The sequence below is a fragment of the Patella vulgata genome, chromosome 4 (genome assembly GCF_932274485.2).
Source record: "Patella vulgata chromosome 4, xgPatVulg1.2, whole genome shotgun sequence".
NCBI lineage: Eukaryota > Metazoa > Mollusca > Gastropoda > Patellidae > Patella > Patella vulgata.
Genome location: NC_065882.2, coordinates 25,555,282 through 25,579,363, shown reverse-complemented (window position 1 = coordinate 25,579,363; position 24,082 = coordinate 25,555,282). Strand labels below are relative to the sequence as shown.

General features: G+C 34.8%; 2 protein-coding genes across 2 annotated transcripts in view; both read left to right on the top strand.

Annotated features, from left to right (window-relative positions):
- Nucleotides 1-6,774, top strand: part of LOC126817556 (protein draper) — a 19,337-nt gene extending 12,563 nt beyond the window's left edge. Inside the window, exons 16-18 of the mRNA XM_050544618.2 lie at nucleotides 454-597; nucleotides 2,135-2,234; nucleotides 6,683-6,774. Of these exons, the coding sequence (XP_050400575.2) occupies nucleotides 454-597; nucleotides 2,135-2,234; nucleotides 6,683-6,698 (260 nt within the window). The 3' untranslated portion in view covers nucleotides 6,699-6,774. The remainder of the gene's footprint in view (nucleotides 1-453; nucleotides 598-2,134; nucleotides 2,235-6,682) is intronic.
- LOC130012458 (receptor-type tyrosine-protein phosphatase alpha-like) lies at nucleotides 3,750-24,082 on the top strand. Its single transcript, XM_056100460.1, has 17 exons — nucleotides 3,750-3,825; nucleotides 11,409-11,485; nucleotides 12,023-12,309; nucleotides 12,813-12,900; nucleotides 13,781-13,857; nucleotides 14,497-14,533; nucleotides 15,721-15,818; nucleotides 16,376-16,501; nucleotides 17,248-17,393; nucleotides 17,776-17,911; nucleotides 19,391-19,559; nucleotides 20,112-20,170; nucleotides 20,676-20,795; nucleotides 21,064-21,189; nucleotides 21,718-21,860; nucleotides 22,827-22,959; nucleotides 23,158-24,082. The coding sequence occupies exons 3-17, from the start codon at nucleotides 12,034-12,036 to the stop codon at nucleotides 23,227-23,229; spliced, it is 1,806 nt and encodes a 601-aa protein (XP_055956435.1). The 5' UTR covers nucleotides 3,750-3,825; nucleotides 11,409-11,485; nucleotides 12,023-12,033; the 3' UTR covers nucleotides 23,230-24,082.

The window sequence follows — 24,082 nt, the reverse complement described above, 5'->3', positions numbered from 1 at the left end:
ATGTGTAATTTATAGTTTATATAACATTTCAAGCCTAAAGAAAAACCTGCAATAGACAGATGTACCTCTTGCATCATGCATGTTTAAGTTTGACGATATAATATCACACAATGTTCTAACAGAAATTGTGGTATAGATTGTAAACTAAACTATAATGATGTATAATGATAATACAACATTTTACACGGTGTAGATTTCAAATATGTATTAAATTAAACTGTGCTCTGATAGAAATTATGAATAAGATTGTAAATTAAGATACGATTAGATTGTATTGTATCAACACGCCCGTTAAGGACGGCATAGATATTTAAAAAAAACCATAAACATAGCACAAAAAACATTTGATGTAAAAGAGAAATGCATAAAAATAATATACTATTTCAAATATAACTATCTACGTTTAAATAATGTGTCTGTTATGATGTAATAAAGTTATTAATATTATTACAGAGTGCTATAACAGAACTTATGGATTAGAATGTAAATTAAATTGTGACAATAGAAACTGTGTAGATAATAATGATTGTAATATTATTGATGGAAGATGTGTTGGTTTATGTTTAGAAGGATTTGAACTAGCAGACTGTACCCAGAGTAAGTTTTTACAGCCTTTATACTCTTCAAAATTTGTTATGAATGAAATATTTGTAATTTTTGTAATCTTAAATATTCTTGTTGGTTTGTAACTCATAATGTTCCGTGCTACATTATAATTGAATGCACCATATTATTATTATAGTTGTGCATACAAGTAATTGATGGGCGGTAGACTTATTTAAGGACTTAGTCAAGGACTGTTTGCACTAGAATATAAATGACTTAGCCGAGGACAGTTGGGACTGGAATATAAATGACTTACTCAAGGATCGTTATCATTGGAATATGAATGATCTATTCAAGAACTGTTGACACTATAGAATTAAGATGACAAAAAATTATATTTTTAGTGGAATTTTATGATTTTTATGAAATTATTCAATCAAATTCTATAATTATTTTATAATGCTTTTATCAAATTTTATGATATTTTTATCACATTTCATAACGTTTTATGTTTTTATCGTTATCAAATATTATGATTTTTTTATATAGCTTTACTGACAATAAATAACTTATCTACGGTCCATGAAGTAGTGTTCAGTCAGTGGTATGCGGATAAGAACGTACCACTGGTGGTATTAAAGGTCGCAGTCATCTTCTATGTTTTTATACCCACACAGGGCCTGGGACCAGCAAAACACTGAGATTTAATAACAGCAAAAACATGTACTACATTTTAGTTTCACTGATGTTATAATAGTCAGGTGTACACGATTTTGACAAACAAATTTTAAGCAAGCAAACAAATGGAAAATCAAAAATTGTGACCATCAGACGCCACAATATCAAAATGAATTTGTTTTTTTCATCACTATTCGTTTATATTTTCAATACCCAAAATCACGTTGAACTGGATTCCAACGGAACCTTTTGTGCACACTTGTAAGCTCACCATCATTGTAGCGTTCTACAAGCGAGGATTAAGCTCTGCTTACCTGCTTGGGCCCGGATACCCTGACGGTGGTGAGAGCCTCAAACGGAACAAGGGCGGATCGGGGCACCACGGCGCGAAGGCCCGGGGAGGTGACTTATAGTTTTTAATTCACCATTTTGACTTAAAACGTAAACAGACCGAATCCGATTCTAATCCTACCCCGTCACTAGGTACCCACACCGAGACAAATTACCTGTTTTCTTCTACTTTACGGGCCCTGTACGTGTACCCACGTAACATTGACTGAATACTGTCAAACAGAAAATGAAAGAGAGCAGCAAGTTGAGGGTCATAAAATGCATGGATGATTTTTTTTATTCACATCCGGATTTATTAGTATAGAAATTTATTATTGGGAGTAGCGGTTAATGGTTACTTTTATATTTTGAATTTTTTTTCGTCTCATTTTATGATATAGTGAGATTTTATATTTTTTGTGATATTTTTCTATTTTATGATAATTTTATGAGAAATGACGAAATTTTATGAAAATATAAATGTTTTTATATTGTACGGTCCATGAGATGATTTACTTGAATAGAAATGACCTGTTTGTGGTGAATTTCTTTGTTATTATGTTTCCGTTTGTTTCTACAGAAATACAAACGTTAGCTGCTGGAAGTATAGCTGGTATTTTATCGGCTGTCATATTGGCTGTTGTTGTTGTTGCAGTTATAATTATACTTTATCGTCGCAGGTAATTATTCATTTAATACATCCATGTTTTGTCGAATTATGTTAAAGCCCCTGCTTGCCAGTCCGCACGAGTTTGTTTTTATCGGATTTTTTCCCCACAAAATGTGCATTCGAAATTAGTATTGAGAGTAACAATAAATTGTTATTCTCATTGATCTGGGGCGTTTTAGCAGAAGTAGTGCCAGTGTTATTGCCGCCCCAAACTAATATGATTGTTTGTCAAAGTTCTTGACAAAATCGGTGAACAGTTACTTCTAAGGTACTTCTTAAAATAGAGACATAGTCCAGGCATCGTAACTCAATTTCGCGCCACAGAGATGCCGACGGTCTAGACATAAATTAACACAAAAAAAAAGAAGTCCCAATCAGAAATCCGTGTTTAAATGGGTCAATTTGACAAAAATCCAAAGTGGCCGCCAGTTTATCCACTTATCATAATATGATCGAGTTTGGTATCAAAATATACCCCTTCGGGGTAACTGAATCCATTTTCATAGGAATAATTCCAGATGGCGGTCTGTTTTGGCGTGAAAATTCGAATTTTACATAAAGATCAAGTTTCGAGGTAGCTGAATCCATTTTTTGTACATATTTGAGTGATTAAGTGATTCCATGTATCAATATAGGATAATTCAAATTAGGGATTTAGATTTCCGATTAGAGATTAATGATACTCCTACCTTAGACCTAATACAATAACATTCATCCAGTATCAACTAAATTACATTTGAAGATGTATCTCAGCTCACTGCGGTAGCGGCGTAGGGCTCCAGTCGACATACCCATGTGCCGCTACCGCAGTGAGCTGGGAGACACTTCAAATGAAATTTAGTTGATAGTGGATAAATGTTATTGTATTAGGTCTAAGGTAGGTGTATCATTAATCTCTAATCCCCAATCAGAAATCTAAATCCCTAATTGTAATTTCTCCTATATTGACACCGGGAATCACTTAATGTACAAAAATGGATTCAGCTACATCGAAAACGTTTATTTTGACACCAAACTTAATCCTTATGTAAAATTCGAATTTTCCCGCCAAAACTGAATAACCCCCATTATTGACTCAGCGGTAACACTTATCACAAAAATGTGTATGGAAATGGATTCAGTTACCCCGAAAACGTATATTTTGATACCAAACTCGGTCATATTATGATAATTGGGTGGAAATCGGAATTTACACGCCAAAACTGGCGGCCATTTTGGATTTTGGCCAATTTGACCCATTTGGGCACGGATTTCAGACTGGGACTTTTTTTTGGGTAATAATATACGTCTAGACCGACCATAAACCGTGATCGGCATTTCTATTGCAGCAACTGCCGGCACTTATGCTATCTTGCCTGCACTAATACCAAAGTAGTTCCTGCGTTGCTGAGTTGTCGCTTAAAGTATATTACACTCCATACTTTTAACTTAAACTTACCAGTGCACGCTCTGAAAAGAAAGAAAGAAATATGGTTTAAAGAGGCGTTAGTGTCTTAGACATCTTGACAATTAATTTGTGTAAAAAAAATTCGATTTGACATGATTTAACTATTCCATTATGAAATTGTGTGCAAACTGTGAAACAGTCAGCCGAACCATTGGTGAGTGTAAAAAAAATTCGATTTGACATGATTTAACTATTCAATTATGAAATTGTGTGCAAATTGTGAAACAGTCAGCCGAACCATTGGTGAAATATACACACAAGTGGCACTTGAGAAGTGTTTAACGTATTTTGATATTATTGAACATTAGGAACATTTGTCTTTCGTCTACCATTTTCCAATTGTCATGGGATCCATTACGTGTACAATTGGTACGACTTTTTCTACAATCTCAACAACTAGGGACAGTTTCAGCAGGAGCCACCCATGACAACAAGTGAGAACCGGGCTTCAAAAAATGCCGAAGGTTCCTCTCAATGAACGCCGATATTCGCACCCGGTACATGGTGATTATAAGTCAAGTGTTCTAACCACATATCAACCACGGTCCTTTAAAAGAGGCATGAAATCACATGCTACTACCCCCATTTCACTGAGCTGCGGAGAAAGCTGCGGACCCACGGACGTCCGCGAAATGGCTTCTACGGAAGAGCTTCGGCATTTTTACGCGGAAAAGTGGAAAAAAATTCCACGGAAAATGTCCATTTCACACGCTCTCGGAATACCTTCGGAACAGTCACGGTATCTTCGGAACACATACGGGTAAACCATGGTACAAATCACGGCGAAGCGGCGGCGAAACTGCGGAACACTTAGGAATGTGCCCGGATCGTCACGGAAGATATTCGGACAACTTGCGGGCTACACTCGGCAATGGCGGAAAATACGCGGGATAACTGCGGTAGCTGGCGGTACTAATCCGTTTGGCAAGGTAGAACTTCGGAATGACTGCGGAACAAGCGCGGACTATCTTCGGCAACCGCGTTTCGTCTCGGACCATCTTCGGCAACCGCGTTTCGTCTCGGACCAATCGCGACGTACCCGCGGAAAATCGGTTAAAGATCAAAGGATGACACCGAATTCCGCCGATAAAATCACTGTTTTGAAGACAGAAAGCACGGACTTATATCTCCATTTCTCTAGACCGCCGAAGACTTGCGGAAGCAAATCCGCAATTATACCGCAAAGTACCGTATATCTTTCCTGTTGTACCGTATTGTTCCGCTAGGAAGCGCAGTGAATCCGTATTCATTCCACATCATCCGCAGCCTTCCGCGCGCCCAAAATTTTCCGCAAACGTTCTTTTGAACATGTTCAAAAGAACGTTTGCGGAAAAATTTGTTCGTGCTCTTCCGCAGTTAAACCGGGAGCGATCCGTAACATTCGCAAGTTTTCCGCTGTTATTCCGTATACAAACGCAGTTGCCGCAAGTTGTCCGCATGTATACCGCAGACATTCCGTCACTTTCCGCGGGTGTCAAATAGTCACGGATTACGTGTAAGGAAAAATACGGAAGACCTTCGCCTGCGAAATAAAAGCGCGGTATGTTCACGAAATGTTTCGGATTAGACGCGGATGAGATACTGAAGTGGCGTAAATAGCCTGACACCATGGATGCATTACAGAGCGGTGTGATGACGGGTTAGTCACGGATTAGGCGCAGTTAATATATGACTCGTTTGCGGACTACTTGCGGAAGCCGCGAATCAATTGCGGACTGTTTGCGGACTTCCCGCGGAAGAATTTGCAGGGTAAAAAGGCCCGGTCCCAGTGGCCGATGGACACAAAACGGATGCAAAAAGGACACAGCGGACGAGCAAACTTTCGGGGTGGCTCCATCTGTTTTCATCCGCTCCAGAAATGGACAAAATTGACGAAAATTTGCGAAAACAGAACGGAAAAGAACGAACGTGGGAAGTATGTAGCGGGAATGTTAAATGGATGTTCATCGGAAGCCTAGCGCGGATGAAAGCGGATGGAAGTGGATCAGGGGGCAACTGTAAAAAAAAATGCAAACAGCAACTGGGGGGTGGGGTGGGTCTGCCAGCCGAAAAAAGTGCAAGAAAAAGTGCATTTCCGGGTAAGAAAATTGGGTGGTCTAACTGAGTTCTGCAAGAAAAAAAGCATTTCCGGGTAAGAAAATTGGGTGGTCTAACAGAGTTCTGCAAGAAAAAAAGCATTTCCGGTTAAGAAAAGTGGGTGGTCTAACAGAGTTTTGAAAGAAAAAAAGCATTTCTGCGTAAGAAAAATGGGTGGTCTAATGGGTCCCTGCAAGAAAATTGCATGAAACGGGATACAAAGTGTTTCAGCTTGAGTCTTGGGTCGCTGGTAAATAAATTATGAAAGAAAATGCTATTCGAATATTTCAAATAAAATATTTTTAACGTTTGAAGATTTTTAAAAAGATTAGTAAATTAGCCTTAGTGTGGCCCTTTTGACTGGTAGTGCCAGTCGTGATTCGTGAATGAATTAGTTACGGCCTGTTAACCGAGACTACACAGGGATAACTCTTGGCAACACTTTCGAAGTTTTGATAACTTTAACATGTGTGAGTTTTTAGCCTTTATTATTTTATTTCTAGACCGTCAACACAATTTTATTGCTAGTTCTTGTTCAGAGAAGAGCAGTTCTTGCATACACCCCTCAGAATACCCTATAAAACTATGTGATGCCTAGGATTCAAGTGGTTGCTATATATATCGTTCTGACGTGTTGTCAATCATTGTCATTGTCAATTTTAGCATAATTTCCCGTTATCCTAGGCCCAAATCAGCTGCTATTTCACCTCCCCTAGTGACTATATTTGCAAACAATTTCTTGAGACTACTGACTCATTATCAGGCGGATCATTTTATTCAGAATTTGGGCAAACTTTGATTTAAATTGTCCACTTTAAAGTAAACAATGCAGAGTGCAAAAAAACAAAACAAAATTGCCCACACTGCACTGCTTAGTTACGAATAATTTATGATGCCTGTTTATGACTGATTTTCTTCTGTTTTATATATTTCAGAGATGTGTTTGGATGAAGTTTGAAAATAGTGTGATGGTCATTTGAGCAGAATTTCTTGAAGATATTTGTCAATAAAGATTTGAGTTGAGGAATATGTCAGAGCACAAAATGAAAAAAAAGTACACTGTAATATTTATAGGGTGACCCACCATAAATAAATATCTCCATATATCTCGACAACCACGCCACAATATTTATATATATATGCCAAGCCTCAAATCAGTTTCACACAATTATAGTCACTAAATAAACGATCATGTTGTACTTAATAAGCTATGACCATTAATCATCTATAAATAATAGACTGAAAACTGGTTCCAAGTGTCGTCCATAACATCCAGACACTTTTGAGTAAAAGATAGGTTACGTGCCCTTGTTTTGAAATTAGTCTCGCTTAACCAGTCTATCGATCATTCTACGTCTGATTGACAGGTCGGGATAATCAAGACTACTTTTTTTACGAAACATAACAGAAAGCTAAAACAAGAAATTGAATTTAGAAATAAGCACGTTAGGTAGCTCAACAATCGTTTTAAGAACCTTGTAAAAGTAAAATGAAACTACTGCTAGTATCATGTTCCTGTCTAACCCGAGTGATTCAGAGATATTATTTGTACTAAACCAAAAGATGCCGCTCTTAACGGTACAGTTAATGATAAAGCGATTTAAAAAATGAAACAAACGGAATTCTAAATCTGCTGTAATAACCAAGAAGCTTAATTTCACTGCTATTCAAAATCGTCAACAATAATTTTTTTACGGCTGTAATAGTTGATAGATTTGTAGAGAATTGCACGTGCCATGGCTATTTATAGTATCATAATGTCAGAAAGTTGGTCTCGGCACGGCGAATGTGCACGCTTCAGTGGTAGTCTCGAACTATCAGCGGTGGACTGTATTTCTGTAGAGTACATGGGTCACCCTAATATTTATATACGCAGTTATTCGCCTTGCTAAAACAGGGGTGTTATATATTGTCCAATCGACAGTGTCTAATCCACCAATCAAAACGCAAGATTCAACCTTAAGCATGTTACAATGCCGTGTCGATACTGTTTTTTTCCCTGTCTCGGAGGTGGTGTTTGGTAACTATGTTTTTAGGACAATTGTGATACTTAAGAGTGTATCCGCGAGAAGACCATGCAAAAATCGCAAAAAGTGCTAAGATGGGGGGTCGGAAGTTTTTGATCAAACTTATGGTATGACACCCCCTAGGGGCAAGAGGTAACATGCTGAAGTGGTTACAGTCTGATGTCGCTCTAAAGGACTGTACAGGAATTATTCATTTTATGGGTAAAATTGCGGTTTTCACATGTGTATTTATCACCTTTTTGAAGCACAGACTGCATTCTATGGTGGAATAGCAACCTTCTAATTTTGACCCTGTCTGATAAAGCGGGTGGTCAACTTCTACCCCAGCACTCATTTGAAAAAAAAAATCAGTACATACTAATTTTGTGTGGACTTGTTTTAGGGTACCATATTCACATTGTCCTTATAGTGCAGAAAAAGATACACTGTAACTTTTTCTTTCATGGTCGCAAGTAGAATTTCTTTAGATGGTTTTGAAGTGCTAAGCACATAGTATCCATAGGTGTAAAAAAAATGACCGGAATGCAACATACTTAAAATATACAGCTTATTGAAAAGTGCTAAAAAAAAGCTTTTGTGATACATTTTTTTGCGAATTTGATTAGAGAAATAAATTTTTTGACTTGTATACGTTTTCATCATATCCATAGCCATTATTTGTACCATGTTGTACTCTATATAAGTGTGTATTTGTATTTATTGTATATTTGGTATTGTCGTATTGTCCCTTTAACATATTTGTTGTATTGTCTCTTTAAGATTTCATTTTCAAACAAGTTACCGAAAATGGCTACAAAATGTTTAATTTCAGAGCATGTTTCCACTATTCATTTTGGGACACATCCACTGATTTCTACGATACAGAAATGTAGAAGCTTAAATATTAACGGCAACGAAGCCTAATTGCGTCGAAGTGGGTGACATTGAACAGTGTAGTATGGTAGCTACAGCTCTCGGGCACCGTCAGCTGCACCTTCAGGACCGGATTTAGAATAAGAGAGGCCCTAGGCAAAACCCCTGAACAGGGCCCACTACATGGACCTTGGGGCCTGGGGCAAGCAACTCGGTGAGAGGGTGGGTCGGGGGAAGTCATGCGGTTGGTGGTTCGAATCTCACTTTTAGGTGAATTTCATTTTCATTGGATTATTTTATTTAAAATAATGTCTATTTGAGAGTAATGGATATGTTTGTTAAGAATGAGCACGTCGAAACTCCAATGGAAGGTCGTGGACAACTGCAGAAGTCAATTCCCGTTGACGCCAGATGAGCCATGAACGATTACAGGCCTTTGAAAGTATTTTTTTTTCAAGATATTTTTATAAAACAGATACTAATGTATTTTAGGGCTGGTAGTAAACACCATATGAATGAAAAGGAAAATATATTGTTAGTTTTTTTTATCTACTACGGTTAATTATCTCCACAATAGGGAAATTACAGGTTAATTTTATGGGTTATTGTTTCCTTTACCTAGTTTTTGTCGAGTCGATTCCGGTCATTTTTATTTTTTGTATCAAATGTTGGGTGGTTGCTTGTTCACGTGAGCATATATTTTTTAAACCCACCCCATGAAAGAAGTAGCTATAGGGCGTCAAACTTTGGGTGACGAAAAATGGGGAATTTAGACAGGCTTTGATATCCAGTCCGTATATAGATCTCGTTCGCCAGAATCGTCTGAAGTTAATATTGTGGTAACAGCACTGAGTCATCGATAAACTGTGTGTGTATAGTAAAGGTGTAAAGACTTGCCAAAGTTGGTATTTGAGAAAAGACAGATTTTGGCAATTTCACCATATGAAAAATGTTTTTTCAATTTTCTCATACAGGAATTGAAAGATTTATCTAATATTGCACATTTATGTGTTTTGGGACTATCCCAACTTATAAACCAAATTTGGTCAAAATCTGTGATTGAAGCCTTAGCACCTTCTGCATGGTTTTCTCGCGGACACGCTCTTAAGTGAATGGTGAACTTTGTGTGTTCACCGTGAACTCTGTGAACTGTGAATTCCGTGACTCGTGAACTCTAATTATTGAATTAGAACTGTCAACAAAGAAAACTGTCAACTTGTTTATGTTTGTACTGTAACTCCTGTTTCTTGTTGCTGGAAATTTCCAACACAAAGATACTTGCCGTTGCCAGTTTTCATGCAAATAAATACTTCTCTAGTGTCTAAAACAGTTTGATTGCTTTTCCGTGAGTTTTTCAACTGAAAAATAAAACCTTTTAACGGCTGTAAACTTGAAAATAAAACCTTTTAACGGCTGTAAACTTATCTATTCATTTTTTGGTGGAGATCGCAATGTTTGTATTTGGATATGTGTTTGTATCCCGACCTCTGATTGGACAACGTTATTGTTCACGTGTCTGCAGTAAAGGGGAATAACGTACCTAAAAGTTCAGGAATTTCAGACAATTCTGGCAACGGATAGAAGTTGTAAAACTGCGTCCGTTGCTTCGGGAACATGTGATCTATACGTGCAGATCACGTGCAAATCATGTGCTCTTTACCAATTTTTCCGCAGGTACGCCGTGATTGATCCGAGACCAAACGCTGTTGCCGAAGATTGTCCGCACTTGTTGCGCATTTATTCCGCGTATAACGCAAGTACTCCGCGATTATTCCGTGCCAAACGGATTAGTATCGCCAGATACCGCAGTTATTCCGTTACTGCCGAGTGTGACCCGCAAATTATCCTTATGTCTTCCGTGCTCATTCCCATGTGTTCCGCAATTTTTCCGTGATTTTTTTTCCGCAGCTCTGCCGTCGAGGTAGAAATATCTATAAATGGAGGTCGGCTTTCCACGGATTCTATACCCTGAAATTTTTTTCTGCGTGAAGTCCGCAAACAAACCGCGATTGATTCGCCGCTTTTGCAAGTAGTCCTCGCGTACCGCATGCAGTACGCAAATGACCCGTATATTAACCGCTCCTAATCCGTAACTAATCTGTCGTCAGGCCGGCAATCCCTCGTTCTTGTGCGTCTCATCCGCATCTTTTCCGTAAACATTCCGTGATATACCGCGCTTTCCTTTCGCAGGCGAAGGTCTTCCGTATTCTTCCTTACATGAACGAAGGTCATCCGTAACCATTTAACATCCGCGGAAAGTGACGGAATGCCTGCGGTATACATACGGACAACTTGCGGCAACTACATTTGTATACGGAATAACAGCGGAAGACTCCCGGATCGATCCCGGTTTAATTGCGGAAGAGCACGGAAAATTTTTCCGCAAACGATATTTAAAGGAACGTTCGCGGAACAATTTGGGATCGCAAAAGTCTGTGGACGACGAGGAATGACTACGGATTCGCTGCGCTTCCTGGCGGAGCCATACGGAATGAGAGGAAAGACTTACCGACTTTGCGGTACACTTGCGGATTTCCTTCCGCAAGTCTTCCGTGGCCCAGTGAAATGGGGGTATACGGTGCAACAGACGAATACGGCGATGTGCGTATTCCTATATGTCTTTAATAATAAATTGCCAAGTACATTTATTTATAATCTGCTATCTATCTTGTTTGAAGAAACTCTTTTTTTAAATGTGAGAGTAATTGAGTGGGCGAACTTAAAAAAATATCTCTGAGATATCTGTGTAACATAAATTATGTTTTAAATTGATATTATTTAGAAAGATCGCTGATGAACTAACGACGAAACCAATCACAGAAAGCATTAATGATGTAAACCATGTTGCTCCAGTAAACGGTATTTATGAACGGCATTTACCTCTAAATTATGAATATAAACCTATTTTTATTTAAATCATCGGGTGTATACTCTGTTGGTGACCTTTGTCCCCGAGGTTATCTATACCCACTCTTTCGATAACCTCTAATACCATTTATCGTTTGTGGAATTTACAAAGCCAACACATTTTTTGTGTATTTTTGTATTGCAATTATTTTTCCTACATTCTGCACTCTATAGATTACACCATAAAGCCCATTTTTTTCCGCCACTCAAAAACTGCAAATTGTACTATTTTCTTTATTTTAAATTGCATTTACATTAATTCCTATACAATATAATAAAAGTTCTTACAAATTGTGTACCCACAAAAGAAATACCTCTTGTGCTTTTGGTGTATAATATTAATTACATTAAGGGGGTATTTATTGAAAACGTAGCCTATAACACCCTTTCTTCAATTTTTGGGAATAATAATAATAATAAGGTTACTAATAAGATTATCAATAAGTGTAATAGTAGGCATGTACATTTGTGTATTTTTTTAAATTATAGATGCTGATCCTATGTATGAAAACAGTGATATGCTGGCCATAGAGTTGGCGACAATCACAAAATATGAAGACAGTTCTAAAGATCCCCTGTCAAAGAAGGCGATTAACAAACAAAAACAGAAAAAACAGAGAGAAAGGGCATTTGCTAATTCGACTGAACAAGATCCCGAGTCTGACTATTATAACTTACAACCCAGTGCACCTATTGACAGAATTAGTGTAGTTTATCTTCAAGATGTATTTACTAAGCTAAATTCAAAAGAGAACGCCTTTAGTGATATGTTCCAGGTAGGTGTTGTTTTTATGATTCTAGCTATACAATATAGAAGACATATTGGTATTTGTGATGTATAATGTTAACAAATTGTATGAACAAACAATAAAACCATGGACAAATTCTATAATTCCTGTTTCCAGATTGACAGTGTAGATCCTAAATACACAACCTTTGGAAAATACATATACAAACTATCGAGAAGAATATCATTGAATTGTTTCTAAAAGCCATATATCTTGGGAGATATTTTCGGTGCCATAAGCTCGGTTTCTAAGCAATAACACACGCTGGTATGTAAATTGCCAAATAGTAGCTGACAGTTTGTAATAATTGGCATTTTATGTCTGTAATGTTATATTTCACGATCGTTAAAAACCTTATATCTTTAGATATGTTTAGGGGGTAGAACCAATGACTTAATTATGTTTTAAGGAACATTTCCATCAGAATTACGAATTCAGATAAGCAAAGTAGGCCTAGGCTTATTATTATTATTATTTATGTCTAAATAAAGGGCCTGCCATCAGAATTTACTGCTGCATATGATGATTCACAAATTGAGGAAAACAGAGCCAAGAATCGGTATCGGGGATATTATCCTTGTAAGTATATGGGTTTTTTTTTAGCAATCTGTATAATATGGTTATACCCTGAAAGTGAGGGAAATCCATTCTGTATTCCCATACAATCATTGTGATTCGGATTTACACTCTTGACTGTTCATCTGTACCGTTATTTATAAGCAGAAGAATACAATAGATGAAAAAAAAGACTGTGTAAAATAGATTGCCCGCATCTATCTAAAATTGATGTTTTATTTCCCCGGATTCACTTGACAAAGTAACACAAATTTAATTAGTCCAATGCAGCTCTTGTTTAGGTAAACGATTAATAAACATGCTTGGTAATACCTCCATCAGACCGGGTTGGCGTCCTTACTGCGCTGCTTCGACCGTACGGCGACCAGAAAATACACAAGGTCGCCGGAAAACGTGAACACAACGCGAGAAAATGTCAAAAAAAAATTACAAACTTGAAGAAAGTCGCTTTCTCACAGCTTTCCAGGTCAGATCGCAGAACCTTGGCGTTTTTTTTTTTGATCGTGCTCAAAACAAACGCCATGCCTCGGCGATCACTGGCGACCATGGAGAACACAGCACGATATTTGGCGTTTCCACCAGGCTTTTACCACGCTTATGGCGATCTTGACGAGCTCTGAGACCATTTTCTGTCGCGGTAGCAGGGCAGTAAGGACCGTTGTATACTGCGTTTATCGCCGAACATTGATACAAAAAATAACAGCTGCACATAAATCTTTTCGAAAACTGCCGCTGAATATATTCCCTTGCAAAAACTAAACGTCATTTCAAAAACTGAACGTCTTTTCAAAAACTGAACGTCTGACGTTTGATATTTCTACGGAGATATCACCCGGATTATAGGAAGATATAAGGGGAGATAACCATTTTCTTTCAATTTTAGATGATCACAATCGTGTAATACTCAGTGAAGTTGGAAATGATCCACATTCTAATTATATTAACGCCAGTTACGTAGATGTAAGTATTTAGAAATTGAAGCCAACCTATGATTAACTGTTGTTACAACGTTCTATTTTTTCTTGTTAAATGTAGCAGGAAACTTAGCCTCTGTGGAAAACTCTGATATACAAGATGGTGGTATTCCTTAAATTTGTATATGGAGATCAGCAGAGATAACTGTCTCTGTTCGTCAATTCTGCTCTAGTTTGGGGAGCCGCGGTGCCGTAGTCAGTAACGCGCTTACCTGCTAACTTGGAGGTTCTGGCTCCGATACTGGTGTTGGCTAGACAGTTCGGATGGTACGACAAACTGAGTTCACGTGTACACATTCGAAATATGAGGGGAATTACTTGTGCTCGGACACACGGTCCTGGCATATGACCGTCTTCATCATCCCGGATGTAACAGAAAGTAGGACGTTATACCCCATTCCATTTTATTCCTTCTAATTTGTTCTCGTTTTGGTCATTCGCGATGGAAACATCGTGATGGCTTCTGGAATCGGTGTGGACACTATCGCTCCATTTATCTACAAGTAGTGATACACGTCGTTCACAAGACAGTTTATGCTTCATTTGTACACTTTTGGAAACGCTTACCATTAACTTTTATCAAAAATACAGAGCACCACCTAAAATAATGTCTCGTGTGTTTCAGAGCTACAGTCAAAGCCAGTTTTTCATAGCAGCACAAGGTACGTAACATTGGTTTCATTGGTAGAAAGGTCAATTTAAAGTGGTACTCTCTTTTGGATCTGGGTCAAAAATAAAATTGTCGAATTTTACTAAAATTGTTAATTTGTTTTGTGATATGACAATCTGCCGTCCTAAAACACTTCACGTCCATGGATGTAGCCAATAATGAGATATAAGAGTTTGTATCGACACATTTGGATCAAGACTTTAGTTTAATCTTTGGAATCAAATTTAACTGCCAAAAAGCTTGTCCGATCATTAAAGATGCTTTATGTAAGAGCTAAATCTGCACATTGCACTTCCTTTTTGTTTGCTTCAAATGTTATATAGACTATTATTTAGACACTTATTCACATGCCAAGTCCATAATCATCTCTCTAGAGCATCGGATGGCCGATATTTAAATGGATTAGAAACCCCGCGAGATTAAAAAATGTAACAATAAAATGGATAATCGAGACTTAATCTCGATTGTCAAGTACCGTTGCTACATCGTGTCAAAACTTTAAGTACCCATTACTTCTCTCAGAATAAAGTAATCTGGATGAAATTTTCAATATGATATTCATTTTCATTATCTATTTTTGAACATCTTTATCTAAATCATACACAATGCATCTTTAAAAGAAATGTGGTGCTTTGTTTTACTTAAAGATACATTAGTTAAGAGTTTAATGAAGAGTTGGCCATTCTTGCTATAATAATTCAAAAATAGATGATAAAAAAATAGAAAATATTGAAAATTTCATTCAAATTACTTCATTCTCAGCCTAGTTATCATTGTTTGTAGTTTTGACAAGATTAGCCTCGAAATCCCATTTTTAAATTAAATTTTTAAATGGCGAACCGTTTTAATCTAGTTAAAATCTCGAGTATCCGATGCCACCGAGAGTCGATTATGGTCTTGTTTTGTTAATAAATGTCTAATTAATAGTTTATATAACATTTCAGGCCTAAGGAAAGACCTGCAATAGGCAGATTTAGCTCTTGCATAGCGTATGTTTAATGACTGTACTCAAATTAGGTACTTGTTCAACTGTCGACGATCAAAACAAAAAGTAACCAAAAGTAACTGCTCTTCGGGAATGAAAATAATTCGCAGTTCACCCGACATGAAAAGGCTATGCTGACCGAAACCAAAGAATGTTTTAAGATGGTTTTCATGTGTTATCTTCTATAAATACAGGTCCAACTAAAGTAACAATAAACGACTTTGTCAGGATGATTTTTGAAGAGGGAGTGGACAAGATTGTTATGTTAACAAATTTGGTTGAAGGCGGGAAAGTAAGTTCTGTAAAGGCAGATATTTCTCTAATTTATGTACTATTTTATAGTAAACAATATTATTATTATGTAATATAAAAGCATATCCAAGTATAGAAAAGACTTGCCTTAACAATGTCCAGCTTGCACGAAAAAGGTAGGATTATTATTACTGTAATTGGCTATAGGACATTATACAGATGGCAGTATGAAATCGATAACAACTTTAAATAGCCATAACTTGAGTTAGAATAGTCATATTTCAATACATTTTGAACCAAAAGGTTTTTAAATAAAAGTATTTTTGGCTATGTATAGACTTTTTATTGTAGTGGGCTAGTGCTTTAATTAGTTATCTTGTCTGATAAGAAAATAGCTTCAGAAACATGACACGCGTTTTGCATAATCTTGTTGAATTTTTAATGTGAAATACAAAGTAATAGCAAAGCTTATAGTTCTTTGAAAATGTTGGGAAAGTTAGGAAAACAAATTATTTCTACTCGGCCCAAATACTTTGTCCTGCTTTTTCCGAACAGATCTACTTTATTTGTATTAGACTTCGTAAATTTGTTTTTTAGTATAAATGTGAAAGATATTGGCCGGAGACTGGAAGAGAATTGTTCGGTAATCTAGAACTTACTCTACATGATGAAATTCGACGAGCAAGTTATACAACTAGAAGGATCAGACTAAAACATTTAAAGGTAATCATAATTGTAATAATACACTACACTGGGGAAATACCTGGTCTGATATTTATTTTATAGATATCTACTCCGAAATATTGCTTCAGCCTACGCTTGAAAAGTCATTCTGATTTTTCCATTTTGTTTCTAAAGTTGTTTCATACTTGTCTTTTTTACATAAAATATCAACGGCTGAGATTTGTTACATTATCTTTATTCTATAGTACATGCAAATACAAGCAAATATCATTGAATACAGCCATTGAATAACCTATGGTTGTATTCAATGGCTAGGACACGTACTACTTTTGTCCAGAATGACGTCACTTTCAGAATTACGTCAAACTGCAATGACGTCACCACTAGCATCCACAATTTTTTTTTAAAAAAAAAGAAAGAAAAAAGGGCGGAACCTATGATGAATATTAACGTTATTGGTGATTTTCTTTTTGATAATCTGGATAGTACAGTGTATTTTGAGATTTACATGTAGTTATAGAATAAAAACAGAACTCAATGACCATTGAATACCGCTCGGGTTATTCAATGGTTCACTCGAGTGTATCCCTGCCGCATTCCACTCGCTAGTTCTATCTATATATTTTTTTTAATATTTAATATTAAAATAATTATTCGTGTGTGATATTTTCTACATAACCCAGTTTATAAATAATTTCAATCGAATTAAATAGTTCTGATTTTCTACACTATATAAATTCTAGCAAATCGTTCTGTCGGGGCTTTACCGTTATCTTTTTTTTCAGTCCGGCAGAGAGCACGAGACCAGTATATTCCATTTTACAGCTTGGGCGGATCATGGCGTACCGGAAGTAGGAGATTTATTAGATTACCTATATCGTGTTCAAGAATATGAATCAGATTCAAAATCTCCTACTCTAGTTCACTGCAGGTGGGGGCAAATATATCACATTAATACATTGGACTTTTAGATGTAAATATAAAACACTGGAACACCTGATGCCAATTGTTCTTTTTGTGAGAGAGGAATGCAGGTTGTCCTCGTAAAACAGATTTCGACAGTCTGTTGAAAATGCAAAACTTATTGTGCTTCAGACTTTCATTTTATGTTTTATAAATTTTTGTTCCACTGAAATAAGATCTGGCAACATCTTTTCAAGTTTAAATTTACAGAATCATACGAGAGGCATTCCAGTGTGTGGCTGTGTAGCTTGGGTGCATTTAAGGGTGGTTCTGGTAATGAAATTGTATTTGACTCTAAATTAAGGAAATAGTAATCTATTTATGTAGTTATATTATTGTATGTTATATAGTGCTGGTATAGGACGGACTGGTACATTCATAGCTATAGATGCTCTTCTGAAGGAAGGACATGCGACAGGAAGTATTGACGTTCTGCAGTTTATTAAAACTATGAGAGGTCAACGAAAGGGTATGATCCAAACAGCGGTATGTATATCCTACCGTATTCTGAACGACCAAAATTATTTTTAAAGGGATAATCACGTGGTGATAATGCAGAAGCAATAACTTTCTGTTTCACATACGATTGCATGTGACTAATGCAAATATTTCTTTTGTCATATGAATCATGCATTAGAAACGTTTCTGAATGCTTCACCATGCTAATAATCATTTCCTTATTTAATTTTATCTAGAACAGTAAACTATAAACATACTTATGGAAAACAGCTACTGATTTATTTAGGGACGTTTCGAAGAGTATTCTTAATAAATCAGTAGCTGTTTTCCATAAGTATGTTTATAGTTTATTTATCTGCCCAGTTACTAAATGCCACTTCAAGAATATTATTTAGAACAGGGAGAAACGGGTGTTATTTGATATCAATTTAGAGGTCAGGAAATCATTAGTATGTAATTAGAACTGTAGATGGTCATGACCTATGTAAGGTTTTTAGTCACTGAACAAGAGGCTGAAGATCAATTTAAAATACCCAATTCTTCAACCCATATCTTCCGTAATATTAATTCCCGTCACTCCTGTCAATCTGTGTCTTACAACTAAATAACTTTCAGACATTCACAGCCGCTTTTATTGGCCCACTTCATCAATGTGCACTATTTGTAAGATTGCCCTAAAGCTCCCATACAATTGTATTAAACAATATGAATTATTGTCTAAACATCAGTCAGGGTTTCTTGAGTCTGTGATATTTGATAAATTCTGGCACGCGGTACTTATATATAAGCTGAAACAGTATGAGATTAGTCCAAATTAATGTGATTGGATATTCAACTATTAAACAGATCGTGAAAAGGTAGCACACTTGTCAGATGAATCCGGGGTCCTTCAGGCATCAATACTAGGTCCTATTCTATTTCTAATTTAAATAAATGATATTTCAGACAATCTAAATAATAATGTACTCTTATTTGCTGATGATATCTCATTATTTGCAATAATAAATTTTAATGATAACCTTTTATTAATTCAATTAATAATGATCTAAATTTACTAACAATTAAACCAAATAAAACTAAAAACTTAATATTTACACGTAAAATATCTAATCATCATTTGTAAATAAAATGGTTGATAAGTTACTTCTCGCTGACTAACTTTTCACTCAAATGCAATATGGTCAGAACATATTTTTTGCATTTCCACATGAAATTGTATATAGGTTCGATTTTTGTATATATGTTTATACGTATTGGTTACTATTTTCTTTATCCCTGGGAAAGAACTTCTAAAGGCTTGATATATTTTAATAATTTGCTTTTTGCTTAGAATAATATTAAATAAATGGGAACTGAAGCTGTATAATATGCCTCTTAATCTGGAATAGTGTACCTTTAATGTATTACATTTCTAACTTTAATTACGTTCAATCATTACGGGTTTGGTGGTGTTGCGGTTGATAACAAGGTTTGTCATTGATACAAATGCCATCTGTTTTGTTTTAGAATCAACTTAAATTTGTCTATGAGGCTGTGGTTGAAGCATTTAAATATGGAAAGACCAGTACACCTGTATTAGAATATGACATAATATCTGGCAAATCAAAAAAGTTCCATTTGACAAAGTTTTCTAGAAACAAAGAACTACAGTTGCTGAAAGGAATGATAAACGAAGGTAATTTAGTTAATACGACTCTCTTAACGGTGAGCATGTTAGCCGGTCTATGTTAGCGAAATAGGCTTATGCTAGGCTAGAGAAATTAATTACATACAACTACCTACCCTTAAAACGTTTAAAAAAAATGTATCGATCTATCAGCATCTCTCACTCCCAGGTCACTACTGGCCTAGGACTGTACAGCGCAGTGGGCGCTTACGACTAGTCCTCGGATCTATTAACTTGATTTGATAACGGCATTTGTTGTTTGAAATGTATGTGTATTTCGCGTGGCTTGTCCGCGTGTTTGTCTTGTGTAATTATTTATGTGTGGTGAGGTCCTCCTGCACTTGCTATACAATCGAATAATAACAAAACTTGTTTGGAATGCGTTTCGCGGAGCTATCATTCCCTTTATATTTCTGAAAGTAATACAGTTCATTATGGGAGTTTGTTCAGTGGGATTTATTAACTATGAATTAAAAGCTAACACGGGCGACTGTGCTGCTCGTTGGGGTATCAGGGGGCGTGACAAGTTTCTCGTCTATATTTATTTTTGAATGTTTACAGCTGATAAAAATAAGATCTATGTTCCAGGGAAACCACAGTTGGATATTCATAGCGCCCCAGTAAGTATTTTAAATATAATGCATTAGTCGACAATACTATTTTAACACACACCAAGCAAAGCAAGATCATTCACATATATCGCAGACGTCAAAATATGTACTATCGTAAAGTAAATACCGTTGCTAAGCTTAGTATTCCTTATATTAACAGTGATATTAATTGATACTATAAATTTACTCGTCAAGTATTAAGAATATTATCAGTGATATTAAATCATATTATTACTTTATTAGTTATGGTAGAAAATTATATTATTATCAGTATCAGTGATATTAAATCATATTATTTACTAGTATTGGTTGTATTATCAATATTAAATACTATGGAAGAAAAGTATTGGTCATATTATCAATGATATTAAATCATATTAGTTTTACTTTACTAGACCTGGAAGAAAAGTGTTGATTATATTATTATTGTGACTTTAAATCATAGTATTACTTTACTATAGTCATGGTAGAAAAGTATTAGTTATATTAAATCATATTATTATTTCTTTACTAGTCATGGAAGAAAACTATTGGTTATATTATTAGTGATATTAAAGGACATGATATGGAATCATTGTGGAATTTAATCAGTGATCAGGAAAGTTCTGTAGCTGTGGTAATATTAAATGATCAGGTAATGTCATTTTAAAATATACCCTTTGACTTTGGTGAAATGCAGTTTCGCCTTAATTATATTTTATCAGTCGAAAACACTTATTCCACTGAAACTAAATAAAACTAAGACCTGATAAGATTTTAAAAAAGAAATTCGATTTCAAGGGCATGGGTCTCAGTTCTTAGGATCTTCCCTGTAAACGATGTAGGTTTTGAAAGCCAAGTTACTAGCATAATACTACATTTCGTGACTTCCGCCCGATATGTAAACATACCTTTAATTGCAGAACCAAGATTCAGTTTGTCCCTTTTCGGCAACTCATGAGATTATTGGTAAAATGACTATTTCTTCTGCAGTAGAATGTTTACCTACTGATGAATTTGAAATACTGACTGTTACTACTTATAAACAGGTAAATACTTTCAACTACTAACTTTGATAATTACAGTATGTAACAAATATTGACTGGTAATACCATCCGACAGGTAGACACTGTTACCGATTATTGTACAATGGTTATTTATACATGGTAAACACTATTACTGATTATTGTACACTGGTGATTACATGGCAGACAATATTACCGATTACTGTGCCATAGCGATTACATGGTGGACACTCTTACTGATTACTTTGCCATATATTCGATTGCATGCATGGATTCTTAATGTGATTGTTGACTAGGACATACGGATTAATGAATCATATCGCATATCAGGATTTTCTGATCCCAGTTTTGAACGCAATATGATTAAAATCAGATGATTATTTCACAATCATATTAAAATCAGATTTCGATTTCGTTTATTATTATTTAGTATAAAAGTAAAAATCAGAAGGGAACAAAACGAAACGAAATTCTAATATTATTTTAATTAGTTTGATGTATATTAATGGTACCATCAGTATACTTTATTGTATTATATTTTATTTTGAAAAGAAAATAAAACATGTGTGTAAGATGATAATACTGAAAACTGGAAGTGAATATGGATTAGAACAACTAAAATCAGATATTATAGAACTAATAAGACAAACTGATCAGTATGATTCTACATCTCATCCAGTGACAGTTGTTTATAGGTTTGTATCTCATTTTTTTTAGAAAGCAACACACAGTACAGACATCAACAAACAAACAAATCTGATTCTCAACTTCGGTGGCATTTGTCCATGCGGCTGTACCGCCCGCATTATAAGGGGTAAAGTTAAAGATAAACCATGATCATTAAAAACATAAGCTGAAACTTATGAGGTATTCACATGGGTTAACTGACATAATGATGAAGATTTTATTAGATAAGATGTCATAAAACCACAAAGGTACAATCGACATAACCGTTATCTTTAAGTATAAAACAACGTAAGTGGTTATAAGGCTTCAAAAAGTAAAGTAAATTTAACTGGCTATATCATTCTGTTAAGCTATGTTTAGTATCTTACATCGTGTAACGCGTCCCTGTAGTGAAGTGAAGCATACAGCTTGTGTTATTTGACATATATTATATAGGTTTAAATAAAAGCTTATAATATTAGTATTATATTTTATATTACAGTGATAATACTATTATATTACAGTGATAATACTATAATATTACAGTGATAATACTATTATATTTTATATACTGTATTTTATATTACAGTGATAATACTATTATATTTTATATACTGTATTTTATTACTATTATATTTTATATTACAGTGATGATATTATATTTTATATTACCGTAATATTAATATAGTTTATATTACAGTGATAATATCATATTTTATATTACAGTTATATCAATATATTTTATATTACAAGTGATAATATTATATTTTATATTACAGTGATATTAATATATTTTATATTACAGTGATATTAATATATTTTATATGACAATTATAATAATATTATATTTTATATTGCAGAAGTTTTACAGTGATAATAATATTATATTTTATATTACAGAGATATTAATATATTTTATATGACACTGATAATAATATTATATTTTATATTGCAGAAGTTTTACAGTGATAAAAATATTATATTTTATATTACAGTGATATGAAACATGCTGCTATTTTTTGTATTGTAAGAAATATACTAGAAAGAATAAAACTTGATAATGAAGTGGAAATTTTTAACACAACAAGAAAGATTTTAAAATCATTAAATGGTGTCATTAATCAAACCGTAAGTAAATATAGATATTATTTTTTTTAAATAAAGTAAACCGTAAACCCAGTAACGATTATATTTGCGATTTGGTACATCACTATAAATCCATATAACCAATATGTAATGACTACATTTTTGGGGTCGGCCGTGATGTTGTCTACATTGTTCGGCATTTTGTTCATTACACTGAATATTTATATTTTTCTGTTTCAGGAGGAATACGACTTCATTTATAAAATGATTAGTGAACAATTATCAAGTCTAAATATGTATGAAAATGTGTAAAGTCCTTAGCTTTAAGATTTATTTATGTCACTAATTTTTAGTTTTGTATAGTACACTCATTTGTACTTTCGTAACCATAATATTGATATATTAATGCACAATGATTTTGACTAGGTGTTACTCTTATGGCTTCTGAATGTAATACAGGACAGGGCTTATAATGGGCTTGGGTGAAATAGACTTTAGAGCTGTGTGCGGACAACATTAAGGATGAACCTTATAAAGATTTACATGACACAAGTATATTTGTAAAGTTATTGTCCCTGTCTTGAATGCGATTTTTTTTTAAAAAACTTTTCAGGATCGTTCAGCCAAGCTTTGTATCAAAATTCAGAATTAACCACCCTTTATGCGTAGTTGTTATCCATGGCACCATTTTTAAAAAAAAAAAAAAATCATATTATTTGCTCTCAATGCAATATTGTCTTCTTTTTGTACTAACCATTTTGTTTTGTAGGTGGGGTGGGGTGAGAGAATCGGGGTGGGGTGTACAACTTTTTATCTATAATTGTTTGAAGATATAACTATCATTATTTAATTTGTTCATTTAAAAATCATTTAATTTGTTCATTTAAATATTGTTTAATTTATTCAATTTTAGATTATATATTTTGTTCAATTACAGATTTTATTTGTCCATTTATTTTATAAATTATTCATTTTGTTCTTAATCTATTCAATATATTATTATGTTACATGTTTTCATTATAATCCGTTAAATGATTATCTAAAATGTATAAAACGTTACCCTGCTTTATAGTTACTGGAACGGCAAAGACGCAGATCTGAAACGCTGAATATATTGAACGAGAATGAAGTTGTTTTTTTTAAAAAAAAAAAATGTTTAAATTGT

Bases quoted from the DNA above. Each gene is read 5' to 3' on its own strand.
- LOC130012458 (XM_056100460.1), top strand. From the start codon at position 12,034: ATGTATGAAAACAGTGATATGCTGGCCATAGAGTTGGCGACAATCACA. The intron at 14,534-15,720 runs GTACGTAACATT...CTATAAATACAG, and splicing joins GTTTTTCATAGCAGCACAAG to GTCCAACTAAAGTAACAATA. The intron at 19,560-20,111 runs GTAATTTAGTTA...GAATGTTTACAG, and splicing joins GAAAGGAATGATAAACGAAG to CTGATAAAAATAAGATCTAT.